This window comes from Mizuhopecten yessoensis, unplaced genomic scaffold (assembly GCF_002113885.1).
Source record: "Mizuhopecten yessoensis strain PY_sf001 unplaced genomic scaffold, ASM211388v2 scaffold7283, whole genome shotgun sequence".
NCBI lineage: Eukaryota > Metazoa > Mollusca > Bivalvia > Pectinida > Pectinidae > Mizuhopecten > Mizuhopecten yessoensis.
In genome coordinates this window covers 2,062,897-2,087,980 of record NW_018406970.1, presented here as the reverse complement: position 1 = coordinate 2,087,980, position 25,084 = coordinate 2,062,897, and the positions used below count along the sequence as shown (strand labels likewise).

The following is a 25,084-nucleotide window of genomic DNA, read 5'->3' as shown; positions in this document are numbered from 1 at the left end:
CTTTCGAGCCATCATCACATACGACATTGATGTTAAGAGTATATAAGTTCATGTTTTATCAAATATCTGCCGGGCTGAATGGAAAACCGCCGGCTGAGTTTCATAAATCTCGAATCAAGATTATTTTCACAATAAGACCTTGTTATATCTGACATATGTCCAGTGAAATTTTGGCACTATCAAGATATTTGGCAATATATCGAATGGGAAGCATAAATGAAACGTGACGGAACAAAAAAATAAAATGGATTGTTGAAATATGTTGGCTGTAAGTGAGATGTCAATGGAGACAGTTGGCGTTATATCGAAAACATTTATGAAAGGATATATACATCTAAGTAATAAAATGGAAGTTGTATTATGGTTTTGTTACATATATACACTGACACCTGAAAAAAGGCCAATATACTAAATGTGATGAATACCGCCGATTTGTGTATTTGTAGTGTGATGCGTACACTAATTGCACAGGGACCTGCGAATTTGTTATAGAAAATCTGTTGTTTTGACGTAACCTGATTTAACACGTCGAGCGCCGATCAAGGGGAAATTCACTGAAACATAGCACGTGATCCCGATACAGATTTTGTGAAGTAACCAGCTCGCATAGTGCGACGCTTTCATCATCCTCATGAATATGCAAAAATGACAGTATGACAGAGAAACATTTTGAAACATCGAAATGGTGTGTTTTAGAAACGGACGCCGAAACGGACGCCATATCTAAAAAAACGAGAATACGTTTCATGTGAATGTAAGAAAAAATATCAATCTTTTTGATGGTACTAAACTCCCCCCCCNGTGGGGTCGTTTATCCGACACCGAGAGGTTTATATCAACATTGGGGTGCCATTTTACCGAGAGTAGATCTAAACCCCTAAAACGTCTAAAATTACTCTGCAAAAAAAAAAACATGTGAAAAACCCTTCTCGTACATACCGAGAGTTGATCTAAACCTCCCCCAAAACTTTTAATCTTACCCGGGAAAAATATAAACTGTGAAAACCCTTCAGGTAAATCTGAACCCCTAAAACGTCTTATATTACCCTGAAAAAATAAACTGTGGAAAACTCTCAGGTCCCTGTGTGTATTGTTTCTACAACTGTATTATTCGGTCTTTGCGTATTGCAGAGGTATCTTCTCTTGTGAGCAGGTGTCAGAAAATTACGTCGTTTTCTCAAAAATTGATGACGTTACTCTCACAAACAAGTGACGTAACAATCAATAACTGCTCCCAAGAGAAGATAACTCTGCAATACGCAAAGATGGAATTGCAAACGTGACGAGACTGCAATCGGAGTACAGCGCTGTCACTGTGTACATTATTATAACACATTGAATGTGGATGTTCGCTAATCGTATCAGGTTGGGCGTGTTCTGTCATCTCTTAATCGGCTTTTCTGTTCGCTTGAAAACACTACGATACACACTATTATTGTTATTGAGCTGTTGCATTAAAGAGGAAACTATACTGACATACATGCACATGTAAAAGCGAAGAGTTGAATCATGATAGGGAAATTTTAATTGTGTTTACAAATTGAAAATCAGCCAACAATCCGTAAGGGTTTGTTGTTGTTGTTGTTGTTGTTGTTGTTGTTGTTGTTATTTTATACTGAGTGAAGTTCATTTTGTTGTTTTAAACTCAAAATCATTATTTGAAATAGCTCTGAGTAGGAGTGTAATTACTTTAATATTCCACAACGCACGTTATGACGCTATAAATCATAGCAAAGCATAATTATGGCGTTTTTTAAATGAGTTTAAATATCAAATTTACTTTGATTATTTTAGTATATGCATGTTTTTCCATATATGTATTTATTACATATGGGCTGGTTTTCCTGAATTCTTATTGGTAAATCTTTGGTCTCAGGTTCGCTAATATATATGCATTAAGCGTATCGACCCGATGCTTGTATTTTTGTCTAACATGTGACTATATCACGACCTCATGTTTCTTAACTTAGATCCTGATATTTCGTTCCGAAAAGTCACCCATAGACTCTCACTATTTAGATACCAAATGTATCATGTTATCTAAAGACATGGTATGTAATATAAAATGTAAGGACTTTTATCTCGGTCTATAAAAAAACCGTATTAACCTCGACAAAAGTCCATCACTTAAAAATATGAAACATGGATGCACTAAAGCAAAACTGTATCAGAAGCGCAAATGACAAACATGAGCCGAAACATCTCAAACTAAAGCTTAAATCAAATATGTTTCATTAAAATGAACTTATATAGAAAAGTACATGTCTCAACCAATCAGAAACGGCGAACGGTGGCCATCTTGGATTTCGGTATACGCGTTTTACAGCTTAGCGTATTAATGATTAGTTCAATATACTTTTGATCGCATATATCGCCCATGTTCTATTTAAGTAAGAGATACCTTAACTGGTCTACGCGAGATCTTTAAGCTGCAAGAATAAACAAATGAGTGATAAAATTGCTTTTGTAAAATATTTCGAAATGCTGAGAACTTTTCAAAAAATAAAATAATAATCAAAGAAAAGAGTGACCTTGATCTCAACAGCTTGTTTAACCCCATTGAACATCTACTTTTAACAAGGTAAAAATAAGAAAAAAACTATTCTAAAAGGCTAGTATGTACTGAATCAAATTGATCACATTTGAAACCTATAGGCCCGTATTCATGAAACCGTTTTCATGCTAAAGCATGGTCTTTGTGCTCAAACCGAATTTCTTGTTACTGTTATAAATGAATAAAAACATCTTATTTTGTCAATGATTTGGACAACCTCAAAGAGACTTAAAGCCGAAAACTGTTTTCAATGTTTACATTTGTCTTTTTGTTCGTTTGACATGATTTAAGTGAGTTAAAAAAGAAGTTGCTTTAAGAAAAGAATCCATGCTTGAGCATGAAAACGGTTGCAGGAATACGGACCCTAGTATCAGTTGTTCACTAAGTTAAATATCTACTTCAGAATGTGTAAAATGTTCCTCATAAAAGTCTCTATCACTCCCTTTTTCACCCCTGCAGGTGGGGGATCGGGAAAAGAATACGCCTGCTGTTACCCACTGCATGTATCGTAAGAGGCGACTAATGCAGGAACCCCCTGTAGAATTGGGGATTTTCTTTAGTGTCCTCTATTTAGGGACACAAAAGCGACCAAAATAAATCTGCTGCACCCATTGCAAGATTAGGGATCTTTATCTTTCTTTCTATTTCTGACTAGTCTTTATTTCCTAGCGCGTTGCTTGGCAACACCTCACGTTTGGCTTGAGTGTTGGGCGTTCGCTCAGGTGAGGAAGGCAATGGGTTCTGTCCCCAGGCCGGGACATACCAAAGTCCTTAACAATGGTAGTTATTATTTCTTACTTAACGTTCAGCATTAAGGGTGAGGACAACAACTGTTTCACCCGTTGTCAGTATAATGTAACCGGGCGGAATGCTGTGATTGGTGCCTTCGGAATGGCCTTTCAGTGAGATAGCACTATAAAGTCGGCATCATATCCGCGCTATCACAAGGAGGCAAGCACCCCAACATACACTGTCTCCTGCATACATAAACGCAAGCACGCATACACTACACACATGGAGGCACGTCCTTATATGACCTTAGCTGTTAATAGGACGTTAAACAAAAATAAACCAAACCAATCTCCATTTTTCTGTTTCCTGAAATAGATTGTTTTAATAGATCATTGTAATACGTAAAGGACGACATGTTTTTTTTCTGATTTTGATTCATTTACTTGTCGTTTTCTTCTTGACGAAAAAGTTAATAGATAAAAAAAATCCAGACGTTACAAAATATCTGCGAAAATAAGTATTAAAAATGAATATTAATATCTGAGAAAAGGGAATTTTTCACACTTATGACGACATAATGCCTCAGATTCGGCCGTCTGTACTATATCTTCTCTGTGTTATCGGCAATCGGAGTAGTAGGTTTTAACATCTAAGGCAAAATAAAAATTCAATCACATCAACTAGAAAAATAATTTGTTCACCAATCTGTCATACGATTTATTGCTGTAAGATGTTCATTCCGGTAAAAAATGAGTGCAAAAAACAAATCACAAAGAAATTATATCGTGTATTCGCAATGATTGTACATACAATGCCTTCATTTCTGTTGTTATTCATTAAAAACAGAAGAATTCACTTTGAGGTATTATTATTTTCAATACAATTTCCTTTTCGCATATTAAGCTTTTATATACTGTAACTGTACATATTTTAGCGGTAATACTATTTTAGCGCTTTTTGTTCCTAATATAGTTCGCTAAATTATAATTGCGCTAATTTTCAGTTTCTGAATATCGGTTTTAATTACATGTATTGTGGTTGCGCCAATTCATCAAAGCGCTTATAAGTTTACGTTCGATAATACGCTAAAATCTGAGCGCGCTAAAATGAGTACATTTACAGTATTCACACATTATAAGCTTGCTCAATAATCAGAGAATTGTTTTTTAAACATGGTTTTGAATATAACTTTGGTTGTTTATTGTAAACAAAAGTTACATTCAATGTAAACATATACAATACTCATGCACCCTATTAATTTTGAATTTACATTACATTTGTTTCCCTTTTCATACGATGTACATTCCCCCTTTAAATGGAGTTGTCTAATATTGCCTTTATATACGTATCTTATTAAATACAAACAAATTATCAAACGATTGCATAGACTATCAACATCACAGTTACCAATCGTTCGTATAACATCATATCCTATGCAGAAGAAATGCAAATACTTACTGTTTTTGCAGATTCGATTGAAGTCCTTGACATCAAGCTCATTCTGTTGGATCTTTTCCGCCAGGGTCGCTTTTTGGCGCTGGGCATTTTCTGCAATTTAATGGCAGAAAGCACAGTTATAAAACTTGCAGGATGGCCGCTGCCTGATTTCTTCATCTTGGAATGTTTTTTGTATCGGACTAGTGTTCACAACTTCATATGCTTTTTTCAGAATTTGTCGTCTCTCTACACAACATTATTTCACCACGCAACCTCGAGATATTTTTCAAAAGTACATGTTTCAAAATGGCGGTTCTTGTGATTTCTGGAAATCAAAATCTACGGTATTATAATCAAAACATTCCATATATGAACACAGACTCTAAGGCATTATTGTCTGTACGTTCTCACAGAATATTCGCTTCGTATGCACAGCTCGGCCACAACAAATATGCACATTTAATGTGCATCGGACACTTTGTGAGATCTCGGTTTGATCTGCGCTTGTCGCACATGCAAACACCACAGGGCGTTTTCAAGCCGACATGCAACCTGGTGTTGTAAATAAAAGGAGGATCAGGTGGACCGTTGCGTCTGAACATCCCTAATCTAGCGGCTTACTTGGTATAATAAGTAACAAGTAGGCATTGACAAACACGGCATTATGAACAAACATAAATAGTTCTTGTTTCGGATATAAAAGAAATAGACATAAAACCTGAATACTAATATTGTCGTTGCCCGGGTTTCGCTTATAAAATGTCAATAAAATATATCCTATTTAGATAGATTGGGATATCGTGTTACGATTGACATTCCTGTATACACACTCCTGAGCATTAAGATCTACGTTTTTTTTTCAATCTGCGACGAGAAACGGGAGTGAAACGGCTCTGATTTCCACCAGAATCGACAGCCGTTATTTACATAGGTATAGTAATCACAAGGAAATTGGCATGTAAGTATCTTTATTATAAATATCTTATACTAAATATCAACCATTTTATTCATTTTTAAGTATGCTTATCAAACACTGAACAAATAATAGAATACAACAGGTGGAATTCATATCAGCTATGAATTTTATTGGTCATTTGTGCTATATTTGTCGAATACAAAACAACGATTTAATCATTTGAATTTGATTTGGAGCAACTTGTATTCGTGAATTTGCATTTCATTGGTATTTAGGTACTGTAAAAATGCAAATGTCTGTTTAGAACAAAAATTAAGATGGCATTTAAATAAGATTGAACTCCATTTTGACGGTAGTATGAACGCAGATGGCAACGCATATATTCTATGGTTATATGTTCGTCTCAGTTGAATATGTCCGTTGTCAACTGCGTTCATATTGCCATATACGTCGTCAAAATGATGGCCAACTCTTATATTTACATCCAAAGAAATAGTTAGGTGCCATAATGCTATACGGAGAAAAAAACCAGTCGAAGCGGGTTGCTACGATGGTAACTACGGTAGCCGTTGTTGCTAGGGTAATATACTTGTAAATCCAATGAATCTACATCAATACACACTGTATGAGTAAATTTAGAAAATACACAGTGAACAATGTTTCCTTTTGTTCTTATCATAGCATTGAGTTTTTAAATTAATTAAATGAGCACTTCATAGCACTTCGAACATTTTTTCCGCCGAGCCTTTTTATTGCATTTATAGTAAGCTGAAGAAGGGCGAGATGTACATATAATCAATGTTATTGCCAACTAAAACTTATGTAAAATCAGTAATCAGTCAGCACTGAAGCACAAATTGTGAAATAAAAACATAAAAAACAACAACTTATAAGTTAGACATGACGTGCTAACGCACCTCATGGAATCAATAGTTCCCTGAAGGTGTACATATTGGCTTTATTTATATTTCCCATGACATGTCCTAATATGGACACTAATGAAAGAAAAATGCGTTCATAGGGCTAAGAACGTTATTGCATCAGTATTCCTCCCGCCTCGAGTAACACAAGTCCTTCGATAAAAGCAAACATTTATGTCACGTTAGGCTGTTCCATGAATATCGTTTGCACCACTGAAGATACCGAGACACTTCAACGACAATATCACAAATATTATATCAAGTATTATATTTAATTCATTAATACCTGTGAAATTTATGATGTAAATATATGCATTGAACATAATTTGTTAAAATCTCCGCCAACATGAACGCATATTGATTGCATCTGTATTTAACAAGAAGCCCTAGAGGGGTTCATGCAATATGAATGTAGCCTATTTGCGGTCGTGTTAGAATGAATGTTAAAAGCATTTGATTCCTATATAAATACCAACCGAGAGTTGTTCTACGCTTAATATTTACATTTAACGGAAATTTTCATAGAATTACGAAACAACATCAACATGTAAACCTGATGCGGACTCGGAGAAAGAACAGACCTGCGGTATCCCACTACATGTTGAAAGGGGCGACTAAATTACTGCCCCTCCCCCCTTTGCATAATAGAGGATAGACTGTTTACCAGCCCCTAAGTTTTTATGAAGAATTTTACAACTGCATTTTACTACTTGCTTACCTCACCCTAGTTTAGAACTTAGGCTATAATCCGACATCCAAGTGATCAAAATTATTAGAGTTATCATTTTTTTCTACATAATTCAATATTCTAGAAACGGGGGCTAGTCTAAATAGAGGATAGTTCGCTGTATTCTGCTTAGAGGATATTCAAGAACCCAACATTGATCTGCTGCCCTTATTGAACGGATATTTCCCCCTGGTAATCCTTCTCACTATGGCCTTTCCTATTGTTAGGAAGTTAAACAAACAACTAAATATCTCAAGTTGCTTGTTTTGATTTATCATTGGTTATGATTTTACGTTTTTGAAGCAGACTGTGTCCCCGTTTGTAGGGCTAGTCGGAGCTATTTTAAAAGTGGCACCATTCTGGGAAAGTCGTATCAGTAAACAGTTGCGTGGCAATCCCCCTCCAACGACCAATATCTCCTTATTTTGATACCCGGCTAACCTGTTCGTCGATCATAGAGCAGCAAGTATAGGTTTTAAAGACTTTGTTTGTCTTGGTCGACACAGGACCCATGCCATTCTTTGTTCTTTAATATAACCTAACATGGTTTTCATTGGGTATCAATGACAGCTAAAAAACTGAATTCGAGAAAACAATGAATATGGCGTTCAAATGCTACATTATTGCATACATACCCAATTATGTCCGAACTTGAAATAGGTGTTTTTTATGACCCTATAACTGATTTACTTTTGATCTGTATGGTGAAAATAGTTGAGAATACATTCACACGCAATACAACTTCGTTCCGTATCAATACACGCAATGATAATGCTTTCGGACGCGATAACTATTTTTCCAATGTCCTTTCCAAGCCGCCAGAGGAAAGTAATGAACGAGATAGCACATTACATAATAGTAAGGAAGAACGTCTCTGTATCTTAAACAAGTGTTTATCCTTGGATGGGATAACTAATCGATATTTGATGCATTGCCTATTGGCAAGGCATCATTGTTCAAAGCTGTGAACGTGACGAATACCAAATTTAAGAGTTCTTATTAGAATATCATCGTAATAATCTCTCTTCAAGCGCTCACTAATCCGGCTTCTTGTAATTATGCAAAAACCAACAAATAACATACCAAAGCATGACATCCAGTTGAGAACAAACTGAACACGCAAACCTAGTGCATAAGAGTGAACAATAAAAGTAAATTAAAGTTAACAGAAGTTGTGCACTATATATAGTTAACGTTATGCAGCCAGTGGAGCCCCCAAGCTTGTGTACTAGAATTAAGTACCTGATGCATTGTAGTTTACAAACTAATGCACCAGAGTTCACTACCTTGTGTACTGTATTTTTCAACTTTGTGCACAAAAGTTCATTACGTCATGAACTAGAGTGTAATACCTTGTTCATAGGAGTTCATAACCTTGTGTACAGGTACTTATTTCACAACCTTGTGCACCGGAGTTTACATCCTAGCAAGCCTTTTTGATGCCTTCAAAATAATATGTTCTCCATTAGCAGTCCAAAATGAAATCAGAGTTGTAATATAAACCTAGATGTTTATCTGTTATAACATGTTTGATATTCGTTTTGTCCTTACTAAGTTGAAGCACCCCGGTAGGATTTGCTTTTGTGTCCTTTATCTGGAGACACAAAAGCGACCAAAATAAATGTGCTGCACCCATTGCAATATTTTGAATCTTTAAATTGGTCTCTACTTCTAACTTCCTTCTATTTCCTTGCGCCTTTCTTGGCAACACCTCACTTTTTGCTTTAACGTTGAGCGTTCGCAGATCAGGTGAGGAAGGCAATGGGTTCTGTACCCAGGATATACCAAAGTCATTAAAATGGTAGTTGTTATTCCCTGCTTACCTTCCAGCATTTGGGGTAATAGTAACAAGTGGTTCACTCGTTTAGCATAATGTGACCGGGAGGAATGCTGTGCTGGGTGCCTTCGGTATGGCATTTCAGTGGTATAGCACTATAAAGTCGGCATCAGATACGCGCTATCACAAGGAGGCCATTACAACAACATACCCACGCTTACAAAACACACATGGATGTACGTCCTTAAATGACATAAGTTGTAAATGGACGTTAAACAAAATAACACCAAACCAAACCAAAGTTTTAAGGAAGATTTCACACTTTTATTTGTGTTAAATGATAGTAATCAGAGCATGGCCAATGCGTGAAATTAAGTAAAATCAAAAGAAAACCAAAAAGAAAATTAATCTGAGTGTAATATGAATCGCCTAATTCAGTCAGTCGAACTATATAGTAATGGAGTTCTATGTCGTCAGTGTATTAATTTCCATTGTAAAATAGCGAATGTTTATATATAGGCCCAATATATTTCACCTTACATCTTGCGAAGTTTGTATTAGATATTTATAAATACATATTCCCGTAAATAAAAGTGAAATCAATCCGACATCCTGATTATATATATCTTTATAAATGAACAAATCAAATTATCACAATATCCTTATTCACGGACAAAGATACTTTGTTTTAAATAAAGTACTGTATGTAATTCCACGGACTTAGATAGGTTCCATTCTAATTAAATGGTAGTTCGGATTAGATTGTTTTTCGCCCAGGTACGATAACAACATTGTTCTTATATCTAACTGTTTATTGTCCGTTGTCCAAAGTTCAGCTGCAGTATCTAAGCTATATGTATTGATTTACATGTATACCGCCTAGACAGACAATGAGCTGGATTAATTGACATTGAATGATTTGCCTATACGCAAGGTGACTCTCCATTAAAGCACAGCTCATCAGAATCCAGGGTGACCGTAGGTGGTCTCTTCACATTTTCTAAGGCAAATACCATATTAATTTTTGTCACAAGGTGGTCACGTAACCTTAGAAACCGATATCTAAATCTCCCAGAGACGTAATATTGCTATCACGTGATTTTAAAATGTGCTGCCTTCTTTTATTTAATCATTGAAACTTTATTTTATGGCTTAAAATTGATTGTGAAAGTTATAATCCTTTTTATTTTTGTAATAATCCGTTGATAATAATAATTTTGGCTGTGTGAGCATAAATATTAATAGACCTATGCTGTATTTGATGAATCGGAAACCATGACCGTGATCTTGGGAATCATGAGTATAAGGTTTCGTATCTATTAATGAGTAGAGTATAGACACAAATAATTGGGAATTTAATACATAAAAATGGGAATTTTGAAGTATGAACAAAACCATACTTTGAGCTCAAAATCAGTACCACTAGAGCAGAATATCAATGAAGGAAATATTTATACACAGATATCAAATCCTCAACTCAAATTCATAACCACGGTAGTGGCAACGAAACCGCAGGGCACACTTATGACCAAAATATCGACCTTCTAATCGCACTAGGAAAAATGCTATTTATATGTCGTCCCCTTTGTCAGCACATGCAAATATTGACTGAATAAACTTGATCTCTAACAGACATTCCTCAATCACAAAGTAAATTGTTTTAAGTAAAGATCGTTTTGAATATAACATTAACCGCCATAGGCTCCATTGTCTAGTCTTTCCCCCGGGGAAGGCAGATTGGATAAGTCATGACTTAAACAAAAATATCGATTGTTTCAGATAAGAACCTGTTGTTAAAGATCTAATAAACCTGTCAAAATCGGATGTGTCATTAATGTAACGCTCTGTCATGTTATGATGTACAATTTCCGATTTTCCCGCCGTATTAGCGATATAGCAGCGCCTACGTCGTAGGCTATCCATAAGGTACGATAGTCGCCAGGGGGCCATTTATAGGCAGTAATTACTGCATTCATTGTTGTTTGAGGAATACAAATAAGTAGAGAGCAATATAAAGATTCGAAATATTGCAATGGGTACAGCACATTTATTTTGGTCGCTTTCGTGTCTCCAGATAGAGGACACAAAAGCAAATCACCAATTTTGCAGGGGGTTAACGCATTGGTCGCCTCGATCCCCGACCTACCGGGGTGCTTCAGCTTAGTACGGACAAAAAGAATATCAAACATGTTATAACAGTTAAACATCTATATAGTGTATATTTCAACTCTGACTTCATTTTGGACTGCTAATGTAGAACATGTTATTTTGAAAGCATCAAAAAGGCTTGCTATGCTAAGGAAACTTAAATTCCTACTTGACCGTAGCACCTTCGAATGTACAGCAATAGCCAAGGCAATTATATATAGGTCTCATAAGTAATAACGACAGTATGATCCAATATGTACAAAGGATTCGAACAAACAAACGTTGGTTGGATGCGTATGGGCAAAGAAGTCATAACGACAGTCCAGACAAAGACATTTGTCAAATTGCCATGGCGATCCGCCCCGGTATCAGGACCAGAACATGAAAATTAACATATCACAACATATAACAGAGATAAATAGTCACCATGAATCAATAATGCAATAAGAAAATAATAAATAAACAAACAGTATTGACTTATATGAAGTATGCTGTTGGGCAATTACGCCATGTTGCTTTAAACGACTCTTCTCTTGAACAAAGTGATGGATATCAACCATATTTGGTTTGGAGAATTCTTCCGTTGCTCAGGATTCCAAATTATACCAGTTTACAATGTAAATATATACATATATAGCTTAGACCTTAATGACAGCACTATCTTCACTACATAGCACACTGGGTACGACCCAGTTATAGATATCCCATTTCCAAGCGCAAACGCAGTACTTTAAAAACTAGAGTGACTTTTAGTCGAGTTTTGTGAACTAAAATGTTCACTCGAAACTAAAAACAAAACAGCTCGAAACTTGAAGTAATTATCTCAAAGCTCGAAAATGTTCACTCGAAATTCGAAAATACCAACTCAAATAAAAAAGAAAAACTTCACTAGAAACTCAAGAATGGACAGTCAATGTCAAGGCCGACTTGTTCCGGAAGTGAGGCCCAGTACAGGGTAATTCACTTGGAGGCGCGGCAAAGGGATTGTATGCTGTTATGTATGTGAGGATAATTTGTACGTTAATTTTGAATGTAAGTTTGAATGTAAGCATAAATGTTAAAGAAGACAGTGAAAATAAAGAAATAATGATAAAATAACTAGTAAGTATGAAAGAAAGTATGATAGCCCTCTTGTATAAGGACACATGAGTGTGAAGATGCTGATCCCGGGGCTCCCCAACCTCGACAGTATACTAAATGTGCTGGGGAAGTAAATGTTTGAAAAAAAAAATGGACAAAAAACAATCCTCTTACACAACAAGGGCTGATCGCCATCACTTCGTAACCGAATGATTAGTATTGATCCAATCAATGTCAAGGCCGACTTGTTCCGGAAGTGAGGCCCAGTACAGGGTAATTCACTTGGAGGCGCGGCAAAGGGATTGTATGCTGTTATGTATGTGAGGATAATTTGTACGTTAATTTTGAATGTAAGTTTGAATGTAAGCATAAATGTTAAAGAAGACAGTGAAAATAAAGAAATACTGATAAAATAACTAGTAAGTATGAAAGAAAGTATGATAGCCCTCTTGTATAAGGACACATGAGTGTGAAGATGCTGATCCCGGGGCTCCCCAACCTCGACAGTATACTAAATGTGCTGGGGAAGTAAAATGTTTGAAAAAAAAAAAATGGACAAAAAACAATCCTCTTACACAACAAGGGCTGATCGCCATCACTTCGTAACCGAATGATTAGTATTGACCCAAGACTTCCAAGTCCAACTATCAACCATTAGGACAACCCCCTCTATTAGAAGCTCCTTTGTCGACCCAGGTATATTGCACGTCTTTTATAACTGCAACGTATTTGTCGACATATTTATACATAGATTTACAGGAATATTACGTGATACTTACCAGCAGCGGTTATTGCGAATTTAAAAATGTAAAAAAACACCACAATTTTGAAAAGTATTTCCAAAATATTTATGCTCCAAAACATATCATAAAATAACCAAGCTTTATGGATTTTTTTCAAATTTATATCTTGACATTAACCTACTGAAGAACATAAACGGTCACCTACAGTAGCTACAGTAGCTACTTGCAAACGTGACAACTGAATTTCGTGAGTATTAATTCCCTTTTCCAATAGTAAACAGTCTTGCCTACTTTCTTATTCAGTGAAATATCATAGCACGTAGTCTGAGAAAGCATGCCTGGAAATGTCATTGTGATTGATGAAAATGCCAGACGTTGCAAGCTGTCAAACTGGCTTGCTATACATCTAAATATGGAAGTTTTATAAACACAAATGGTTTCAACGTCACAGAATAAGGCTGTGTGTTCTTATTTTTTACCCCAACAAATGACTTTTCATCTTTGGCAGAACAGATTGTATTATATACATTTCGACCAAATATAATAAATCAACAGATAAAATACGAGTAAAAAGACTCAGGTTTCAGACAGTTATCTATTGTACAACTTTCAGTATTTCATAAAATTCTACGATATCAGACTAGAGTCTTCCGAATTCAACTCCGAATTATTGCTTTCAATATACAGCAATACAAACTTGCGTGACGCCCTTTAAGGTTTTTCTTGAATATAGTGTTAAATTGCTGAGAAAAGAAGCTTAAAATTGATTGAAAAACATAAAGCTAAATGTAACTTAACCTTGTTGATTTGGTTTTTTTTATATTTCCTTATTTGCAATAATGTTCCGGAATCCGGAGCAGTCATTTTTTCCTGAAATCAGGGATTTGTTTTTCTAATTTCTAGCTACATCTAAAGCAATTGTCACAGATTAGATTTCAATTAAATGATTTAACTCTGACCGATTACCAGGTAATAACATATGTGCAGATTTGGACATGAACGCCCTCAAGTAGAACAAACGGTAACACCTTAAATCTAAAAATATAACAACATTGTCAAACGTTGTGCTTGTACAGTAACGCATACTGATGATGAACAAAGCTTACTAGAGCACGCTCGGAATTATCTGTATCCCAGAAGTAAAAAACACGCTTCAATAGCTGTCATTTATAATGTATGGCGTCCGGTACAGGTGACCTGGTGTACCCCTGGCAACATTAACGACTTCTATCAAGCCAGTTAGCAATTGTCATGTGACGAACCGCATGGTTAGAAAAGACATTTGATGACGTTGGCTGGACTATTCTCACAATATAGAAGTGATTTTCCATTTCCCATTTAGCAAATTTCGAATTTTCATTCCCAGCGATATATTTACAGAAATGAAAATTCATGAAATAACATTTGCTACAGTTTTGAAGAACTTCAGGATCATAACCAAGATACAGCATTTATCTAATCCCCATACAAAACAGGCCTTAAATAAGCCAAGCTTCATAGAAAGTAAACGTTGGACTAGAAGTGTAACACAGTTATACTTCTAGTGACATATCGATTTCAGACTGTGGAAATACTTTGCGAACATATCGTGCCATTTTGACACCAACTTTTACATATTGTATCATATTTTGGCTTAGTATGGTCTTCCTTGATTCCGACAATATATCTAGCGCGTTATTCGGAAGACATCGGGCACTTTTCCAAGAAAGAAGGTCCTCCGGTGAAAATGCTTCCAATATTTTTGTCTTACATCGTCTTCTTTGGCACCAATCGTCTAACCATCGTAATACCGTTTGTTGCGGTTCATAATTACTCTCAGGCTATTGTATCAACGTCTGGTCACATATTGTCTCTGCTTATAACTGCAGTCAATAATTCGTTTTGCCATTTCTGTCCTGGGTTGCCTCCCTTTATACAAACCATATACTTGTCGTACCAACCCCGAGTCCTAAACTGCTATATTTGCTTCTAAACGTATAAGAGTCATACCTCCCTTGATATAAACCCTATAATAATCTTACAAAGTTTAGTGATCTGGGCCCAGTTGTTAAAAGTGTGGTTAGCTTAATCAGTGATTAGCGCAAATTTCAATTTTTATGTATCAATTAATCGAGTTGAAACTTTCTAGATATCAAGTATTTAGTAGAGTAAATGTACTTGTATTGACGAAATTATTAAAGGTTGAAAAATGTTGTAAAACAGTGATTTTTGAACAACTGGGCCCAGTACTAGTCAATACAAACCGTGTAATTATCGCACCAACGCCTGGTCCGGAATCTTCTGCCTTGATATCAACCATTTGAACCATCAATACAACGTCTGTTCCTGTACTACCTCTTTTGGTCCTGTATTGTTTTCCTGAATTCCAACCTATATTGTAATAATGCCAACGTCTTTTCTTGAATTGTCTCCATCATAACATACCACATAACAATAATACCAGCATTTGGGCCTGACCTGTTCGCCTAGATACCGTACCGACCGTAAAAACACAAGCAAAGCATCTGGTCCTTAATTTTCTTCCTTAAAACCAATATTTTAATCATCATACAACAGTCTAGTCCTGCATTGTCTCACTTTAGATAAAAAGGGTAATAAACACATCAAAGTATAGTCCTGAATTATCTCCCTTGATGCAACAAGTGTTATAATCGAACCAACGTTTGATCCGAAAGAAGTCTGTCCCTTGATACCAACCGCCCATGAATCATACTAGCATCTAGTACTACATTTACTTCGTGGAAACCTATCGTACAATCATCAAAATATCTTTTGTGTCTAAATTATCTCCCTTGAAACAAACACTACAATAATACTATCAACGTCAGACCTTGTATTGATTCCTTGGATACCAAACATTTAATCATCATATGAACATATGTTCCTGAATTGTTATCATGGAAACCAATTATATAGCAATAAGACCGACATCATGCTCAAACATGGATTCTGGGCTAAAGCCAACGTTCTTGTAACTTGCATATATATATTATGGCACTGACAACAAGCCGTGTCTTGACAATGAAACACTATTCCGCTATAAGTCTGTTCACAATTCTTCTTAAATAATTTACATAATGTGAATATAAAGAAACTTTATCACTGGAACAAGGAACTAAGCTAGGGCACAGAATCTTAGCTTGGGAATGTGAATGGGTGAATGACTATTGGGCCTTGATCCTGAATTATCTCCCTTAACGCCAACTGTGTAAAACCAGGCATATGTATCGTCTTGTACCGATTCCTTTGGTATCAACATTTTAATAGAGGTCACCGATTGTCACACTTGATGCATGTTCCAACTGTATCAAACCTATCCAACAACTGACCCTGTATTGTCTTTATTTTAACCTACCGTTTAAGCAACCTGTATTAGTATCTCCCATTATACCAAACGCACAATAATACTCCCACCAACGTCTGGTTCGGTATTGTCTGGGAGTGTTTGTGTAATGACAGGTAATTTATATCATATTGTAATTAATTCGTGCATTTCAATAATATGAACACACAAGATATTCACAGTGGGAAACAAATTAAAAACTACAAAGAGCATATCGCATGAAAAATAAATAGAGTTCGACTATAAAGTGACGCTAGTGTGTTTTATTCTGACAACAATTGCTACATATACACGTTGATGCATTAAATTGCTGTATAATGTGACCTGTTTATGTTTGATTCCAACAGTAGCGATTATTCATCCAAATCACCTTTTTGCAATCAATATACCATACAAACGATCTGTTTGGGGCCAATATAGTTATTGACATTTTCACATAATATTCTTAACCAGTGATTACAAGAAGCAATTTAATATTTTTTAAACGAAGTTATCTTTAAGTATGCAAAGGACTAAATTAACACGTGCTTTGAATATAGCGATAGAATAAAAGAGTAATGAATGACCTGTTATTGTACATTAATATTCATTTCACGAGGATCACAGCTAAATAAACTACACAATAGAATGGGTTATATTAATTCTGACGATATTATGTGTTTTTATCTTGCTATTAACCAGACTTATTGACAACGTTTGATGTAGTAAAAATCATTAGCAGTAACAAAAGATTAAAGATTGAAACACTCAGACAGTGTTATCACACTAGTTTGCTTAAGAAATGTTTCTACGGGTACAGATACAAAGAATTCATGCACTCTCAGAAACGATGGTTTTCCACAAATCTCCCGATACAGAAAAAGTGTCTCTCATATTGTTTTCACGAACTTTTAGTATTTCGATAATAAGTTATTGTATATTGTGAGCTTGGTAGAGTTCCAACGCTAAGTATATGATACATAGGTTTCCACATACCTCCTATTATAGCAGAAAGTACCTCTCGTTTTTTTTATAACACTAAAAACTGAAACAAGAACACTTAATGGTTAGATAAAAATTTAAAAGTTTTTGTATATTGAGAGTTTGGTAGGTGTCCTACCATGAAAATGAAAATTAAGGATTATAGCTAGTTACGAGCTGAAGGTATGTAAAAGTTACAAATTGTATAAAAAAGCAAATTATATTAGGCTGTATCCGAGCGTGAGAGATGGATGGGCGTTAAATTGTATAAAATATGCGATGTGTTGCCATGGTGTAGACAATATATACATTCAACGAAAGCTGAAATCGCATGTAAAATGTTCAAACTGCATTGAAATTAGCTGTGTCAGAGATAAGCAAATGTAAGTACCTTTAAATCCATAGAACAAAGACTTTTGGATAAATGAGCATAAAATTGTTATACAAATTTAATGTTTTATGAGGTTAATTATGTAAAACAAAAATTATTATCTTATCGAATTTTGTTTATGTATAGAGCTTGATTGTAAACGCGAAATAAAAGGATTATCGTAACATGATTTTAAGATGATTTTCGGATAAAGTAATCAGATTAAATTACTTAATTTATTGTGTTCCCTGTGTACTTCGGTTGAAAACGGATTTCACTTAATTTTAAAATGTCTGTTTCGAAATCATATCAAGAAAAAATGTATAAATATTTATACCTCAGATCTTTATAATTTTACAGTTTTTCAGTAGGCATAACGTTAAGTACAAGATATTAAATCAAGGAAAATATTGTATATTTTGCTACAAGTACAGAACAAAAATAAATGTATATATTATATTTATATAGTACTATGCTGTTACAAAAATTCAAATCCTGTTTTTTTTTCAATTCAACTATGCTAGCTCTAGGTTAAACAAATGTACAGCGACTTATCATCTGAGTTTGATGGTAATAGCATAAACGACGTAGCTAGTGGCTAAATCTTGTGACACTGAGAGCTACAGAGGTTGTGTAAAATAATCAATGATGGGAAAGTTTGTTTAAATAAATGTCGCATAACAATGAAGGTCGGTTTCCCGAGCTTAACATTGAAAAATCATATCTCAACTCGTGTGAACTCTTAGTTTAAAGTCAGAAAAGGTTAGTCATTTCAATATTAATACAGGCAACATTTTTTATAAAACATTATCAGAATTCTCCATTAAAACGGAAACATTCGCTACATAGCAAATTACCCCGGGGGCACAACGTGAATGAAGACATAAGATTTTTTGTTACTGAAAGTAAAAGTGATCGGAGGACTGTTCAAAACATACAAGTTTATGTAAGACTTATCACGAGTTTTAGCGAGATTTACTTAAAGTTAGTGCGAAAACTATAGAAGGTCTTACCACAACCGTGTTCAATTCACTACAAAACTAAAATAATTCGGTGCGATTGACTTTAATTTTGTGTGAACATTTTAAAAATTGTGTGCGAGACTTTCTACGATTTTTTGCGAGACTTACCGTAATACCTGATTGGCGCCGCCATCTTTCTGATCCATTTCTGTCGATACTGTCCTTATCACCCTTTGTCGCAGAATGGCGTGCCCATTTATTTTTCCCCATTTAGAATTTCAATGAAAAGCAATTCAGAATTAATTGAAATAGCTCAAACAATATTTTGTCATACAACATAGGAAATGATGATATGCGATTGGTGTCATACATGAAATATTAAGCATACAGCTACGTCGCGTGCTCGTTAAGATCCGTGAACACCCTGATCAAGGGTAATTACTGTTTATTATTAAGTCTTTCAATGTAAACAAACACCAGGCCTATCTGGTATTGATGGGTTTTTTTCAAATATTGTCTTAATAAAACACTACAAATAGGTGGAAGGCCATACATTTGTTCCCAAATAACACTGATATAAATAAAACCATTACACAATATACCTATATGTAGCTGTTCGAACATTGAAGGGATACTGGAAAAATGATTTAACTCGGAAGGAAATGCTAAAATTCTTCTTCAGAGAAATAAATGTCAACCTAACCAGTCTTTGAAAGCCCCTGGTCACCTATGATTTCCTTCGACATTTACCGCTGTTGCCGTTCATCAGTACGATACACACACACTATAGGTCATACGGTGCAACAGAGTAACGCCCAATGGAATTCCTATGTTGGAAGAAGATTCCAGAAATTAAATATGGAAGTGATAAAACAAACAAAATGCCTTTAAAATTTCGATATCGTTGAAAAATAGAGTATCAATAACTTTAAAAAAGACTATGTATGAGTTGGCGTGTTTTGGCCCCCAAATGCATCAAAATTCAATACCTTTAAATGAACTTTCAACCGACTGTTTCGTTAATTATGTATTCCTCCAAGATACTGTCATGAAAATATTTATTTGTATTTCTAATCATTCTTGTCATGGTAACAAGTTCAAATTTGCATAAATTAGAAAAAGTTTTGCATAGTTTTTTTCCCTGGAAACTACAGAGCGCATACTTGAACAAACTTAATATCAAAGGAAAATGCGTATGCACCTGTAATACCACTCTAGGATAATTATATAGTTTGTTCAAGAGTGCGCTTTATAATAGCTAAGAGAAAAACTAGGTGAAAACCTGTCAAAATTGACTGAACATTCAAATTTTATTAATTTATGCAAATATTAACTGGTTACCATGGCAGCCATAATTGAAAACACAAATAATTGGGTACATGATAGTACCGAGGAAGTACTCAAAATTAAAGAAACTGTCATTTGAAAGTTCTATCGAAGATTTTTAATTTTGATGGATTTGGGGCCAAAAAAGTCCTATCTTGGACAACACATTAATGCCTTTATAAATAATGTCCGCCGCAAGTGACAAGCTGATCTTTCCCGGTTAAAACGGGAGACACACTTTTGAAGGGTGGAAGAAAAGCCCTTCATCGTTTGATTATCGTTATTGCACCTCTTTAGCTACCTATTTTGGTTTTGTAAGCTGATGGTTTGGCGTCCTCCCATCAGCTAAGGTCATATTGAGACGATGTTCACAGATGCTGAGATCACTCAGTGCAATCTCATTAAATGTCGTTGCCAGGACACAGTAGCAGGACAATATTTTATGTCACAGCATAATGACAACGGGGTTACAAGTCCTTGCAGACACCCATAGAAAGCTTAATGTGAAGGACTAAAGTTTGGCAACATCACCTGACTCCGTTACACATTTACACATGCATGTACACACATCCTATATGGGGGGGGGGGGGGGGGGGGGGGGCACGTCTACAAATGACCTTAGCTGCTGATATGACGTTAAACTCTATATAAAATAACCTCTCCCAATATGATTGACCCTTTTCTGCCTCAGCCAGTAAGATTAACCCTTCTTTACCAGCGCCAGTAAGATTAGCCCTTCTCTATTTGCAGCAGTAAGATTAGCCCTTCTTTACCTGCGCCAGTAAGATTAACCTTTCTCTATTTGCAGCAGGAAGATTAGCCCTTCTCTATTTGCAGCAGTAAGATTGGCATTTCTCTATTTGCAGCAGTAAGATTAGCCCAACTCTATTTGCAGCAGAAACGCCAATAACATTGCCCCTTCTACCACTTCTCGATCATCGCGATCTTAATTCGAAAAAATAAAAATCTAAATGACAATTTTAAATAAAATTCTGTTTTATGAAATATGGATGAAATAACATAATTGATAATCGCTGTTCAAACTGCATGCTTAGCACACCGGTATGATTTTAATGTATATCTGTATATAGCTTCACATAGTAATTAATACTTAAAAAAAACGAATAACCCGTCTGACCTTCCACACCAAGCCCTAGACCCGGTTCGTATACGGAAATTTATATCATTAGTCCATAATTGCGACACGTCCACTGATAACTGAAATGTATTAGGTGATTATGTGATTCGGTATCACGAAAAAATCCCAGCAGATACTAAGAGCAGTATTATAAATGCATACAATACCGCAGAGAGATAGAGTGTTTATGACACACCTGATCGTAGTCAGGGTCAGTACAAACTATGGATTATAATCAGTGTATTAATATATTGAAGTTATCACATGTTCAATATTACTTGTATCCATCACATTTCATGTCAATTTCACATGGCAGTGATGGATCAACAGATGACGAGACCGCCGAGTTTACTTTCTATATATTATGCTGTGCTGTACCATATACAATGTATCTTGAAATTAACAGCTTGTGTATAATTTGTTGGTTTTTGTTATCTAATTAACGGTGAAATGTAAGAAATTGTTATAAACAATAACGTTCTTAACTTAAAGTTAAGATGTGCCTGTTTCTTCAAGGGTTGGTGAAACGGTTTTGTTTTTAGGTCCATCTTGCCAGTTCAAATAAACAAGGCCAGGAAGCCGAACATTTTAGCTGTTTTAGTGCCAAAATAAACTCCCTAAAAGAGAATTATTATCATGGATGACTACCACTCACTATGAACACTAATGCTATACTTATTTACTGGGGAAGCTCCTTAAAAAACAAAATCATAAGTCGACAAACAAGCTTTGATTGCCGAGGATAACGACAATCTATCGTGGCGAGAGCAAAACACAAACAAATACCCTAACAACCAATAACGACAATCTATCGTGGCGACAGCAAAACACAAACAAATACCCTAACAACCAATAACGACAACAACATCTGACCTCAAAAGTCGACATTTACAAAGACAAACAAGGAACTGAGAGAACACTCACCTCACAACAACAAAACATAGGTGAAACCTGGTGCTATTGTAGGTTGAATGAGGTTCAAACTCAGTAGTATACCAAACATGCAAAACAAAAGACGAAAGGAAATGCAATTCCCAAAGAAGGAAATATTGATTACACTGCTTCATTGTGTGATATGGCTTGTGATCTCAAATGTCAAACGATGTTTCAAGAAGTCGACCGATGATTCAGCAGAAAAATAGAATACGTCACAGCCAGGTTCTCTGCTGAGTTGTGAATATCAAATCATTATTTCTGGTAGTAAGTACAGTAATTTTCGTGTGTCTGTTTAATTGAGTTGATTTCTTGGGTAATGTTCTTTCACGAATTCATAGGTCCACGAAGTAATTACATGAGTGAGTGCTCAATATCCACGAGTTCATGTACCCACCAAATGGTGTTTTGTTGGTAAACAACAAAAATTGGGCTCCAAGAAAATATCCGATTTCGCATAATCTGTGAGATAATGTTAAAATTGACTGGATCCCGTACAAGTGACCATTTATCAAAAAACAATAAATATACCGATTTTCCGGTGAGTATGGATTGCTAAACATAACATTAGGGAAACAAAGGATTTGTTTATAGCTGTTTCCACGGATAAGCTTTGAGGTGGAAAATGTATCTTTGAGGCATCAGCCTAGAAATCAAACGGAAATTAAAAGTGATAAAAAAGGAAGCAAGGATCAAAATAAAGAGAAAAGCACCATGAACCCCCACAAATACCGGTGGATTAAATTGGAAGAAAGTCTTTTTTTACAGAAAATGCAGTTAGTTAACTTAAAAAAGAAAAAACAAATCATATACTAAATCATGTGATATCTCCTCCGTTTTTGGTTAGGGTTAGAGTTTGACTGATGTTTACATCTTGACCTTCAATATGAAACGACAACAAAACCCGGTTTTAATATAAGTATTCAGATTTGGAACAGCAATTCAAATTTCACGATTAAATTTTGTTTTGTTTTTTGTTTGTTTAAAAAAAACAATTGTTTTCGCAAAAACTTTTCATAAACTTATTGAATTATATTTTCGGGATTTTTTTCTTTATTTGCATTTAGTCGTCGTTCTGGTCAGAGTCTGGATTTTAGGGAACAAAATGTCTCTATAAGCATTCATATGTACTCAAAACCTGTCATTTAAGAAGCCGAAGTAAACTTTACCTGATTGCCGCCATTTTACATGATGCATCAAGGAAACGCAACCCCCTATCTTCTTTTTATCATCACATATGTACTTCGAAACCCTTATATTTTAGGCAACCGATATCGGGTTCCTTAATAACGACTCAATGGGAAAACCTGCTAAAGGATGGTGAAATGGTTACCACAGGCGGGAAACACACTAAACATGATTTCATTGACCAAGCTTATCATTATGACAACACGTAACAATGTTTTGCGACGTCATCTTTCCTTGTGACGTTATGATTCATCGCAATTGTTTCCCACTTGGAAACAGACTTCATGTATTGTCAAGGGAAACATATATTTTACCAAATAACGGAGAAAAATTCCAAAAAATTCATTTAATTAACTTTCAAATTTGTCAAAAAGACAATCGGTAAATCTCTTGTCATTATGAAATTTAAAAATTTAATATCTCGATTAAGAAAAAAATGAGAACCAGTCATCACTCGTTGGGGATCCCAAATTCTATCATAATTTACGTGTATTTCACCAATCGTTACACATGTATTAATTTGGAAAGTTTTCATTCGTTAAAAATAACATGCAATGCTTTCCAGTTGCATGCGTGAATTAAAGTTGCACTGTAGCTTCATGATTTCTTATCATCCGAAATCATCATGGGCAAATTATATCATTTCAAACATAATACGAATGTTCTGCAAGGAACAAATTCCCTTCGAGTGATTGTTGAAATGAGTTGATATGATGTTTAATTGGAGATAATTAATTTCATTTTATATAAAGGTCACGTGTTAACTGAACCTAGTGCCATTTCATAATTCGGAAATTTTCTACCGAGAACCAACCATCACTCGTGGTAGAATTGCTCCATATATAATTACCTCGTCGGCTTCATACTTGATGCTCATGGTGATCCTTAGAAACTGCCTGACACCACTGTTCAACAAGGTACGACAGCGTCGTATAAGACGGTATTAAACAGTACCACAGTTGACCATCCAGATATTGTTTTGATCAAGGTCCGTGTATTACAGTGTCCTAACAATGTACGTGCTATCCGATAATTGGATGACCATTGCCATGGCGCTTGTCATTTGAAATCCATCACGCTAACACCAGTGACTGACGCCTTATGAAAAAGCTGTATGACCAACTCGTGTTTTTAGCTTCAGGGAAACATAATGTGGCATTTAGAGGGTTACTATTGCAGTGGTGTTTACTTAGTATAATGAATTTACACGGCATTAGGGATGCGACATTATCGTTTAAACATGTAAGCCTCATGTAGATACACAGGCTACAGAGTGTATTATGTATATTACTGTGGCGTACGTACTCCTTTGATAATACATGTTTTCCCAGAGCCACACATGGATAAAGACCTTTCATTCTGTGACGTCACACTATCTGCTTGATGTTCTGACAGTGGTGATGCTGCCAAACTAGAAAGGCAATATGCATGAATATTGACGAAATAGGCCAATACGGTAATGCTGATGAATTAGGGCGTTCATTGTCGCGTACATAATCAGACCGGCACGATTTCTTTACTAAACAGGAACTATTTATATAGCATATATACTATATTTTAAATAAAAATTCTAGGGTAAGGTATTTCTTTCTATCATTTTTTTCAAACTGATATCTTTCACGCTGTAACAGCTTTCAATAATAACTATTCTGTAACTGTGGAGTATCAATTTTGAATTGACTAATCACAATGGTTCTTCCCATTTACTGCATTAAAATTTACCGAGTTCCTAGCCTTAGTCACATGAGCGATGGCAGAATAAACCGTTACGATGGTACTAAGATATTTATTTAAAAACACATCTTATAAAATTTTGCAGGCAAATCTTAC

The 25,084-nt window shown here is 35.4% G+C and overlaps 1 protein-coding gene across 3 annotated transcripts in view; it reads right to left on the bottom strand.

Annotated features, from left to right (window-relative positions):
- LOC110453393 (short transient receptor potential channel 3-like) overlaps positions 1 to 24,351 on the bottom strand; it is a 69,288-nt gene extending 44,937 nt beyond the window's left edge. Inside the window, exons 1-2 of one of the 3 annotated variants that reach the window (XM_021502321.1) lie at positions 24,105 to 24,351; positions 4,745 to 4,834 (exon numbers count right to left, since the gene is read on the bottom strand). In XM_021502321.1, the coding sequence (XP_021357996.1) occupies positions 4,745 to 4,834; positions 24,105 to 24,131 (117 nt within the window). In that variant the 5' untranslated portion in view covers positions 24,132 to 24,351. Of the gene's footprint in view, positions 1 to 4,744; positions 5,176 to 18,837; positions 18,973 to 24,104 lie in introns of those variants that run through there. The other 2 variants (XM_021502319.1, XM_021502320.1) reach the window with 2 other exon arrangements.
- Between the last annotated feature and the right edge of the window lie 733 nt (positions 24,352 to 25,084).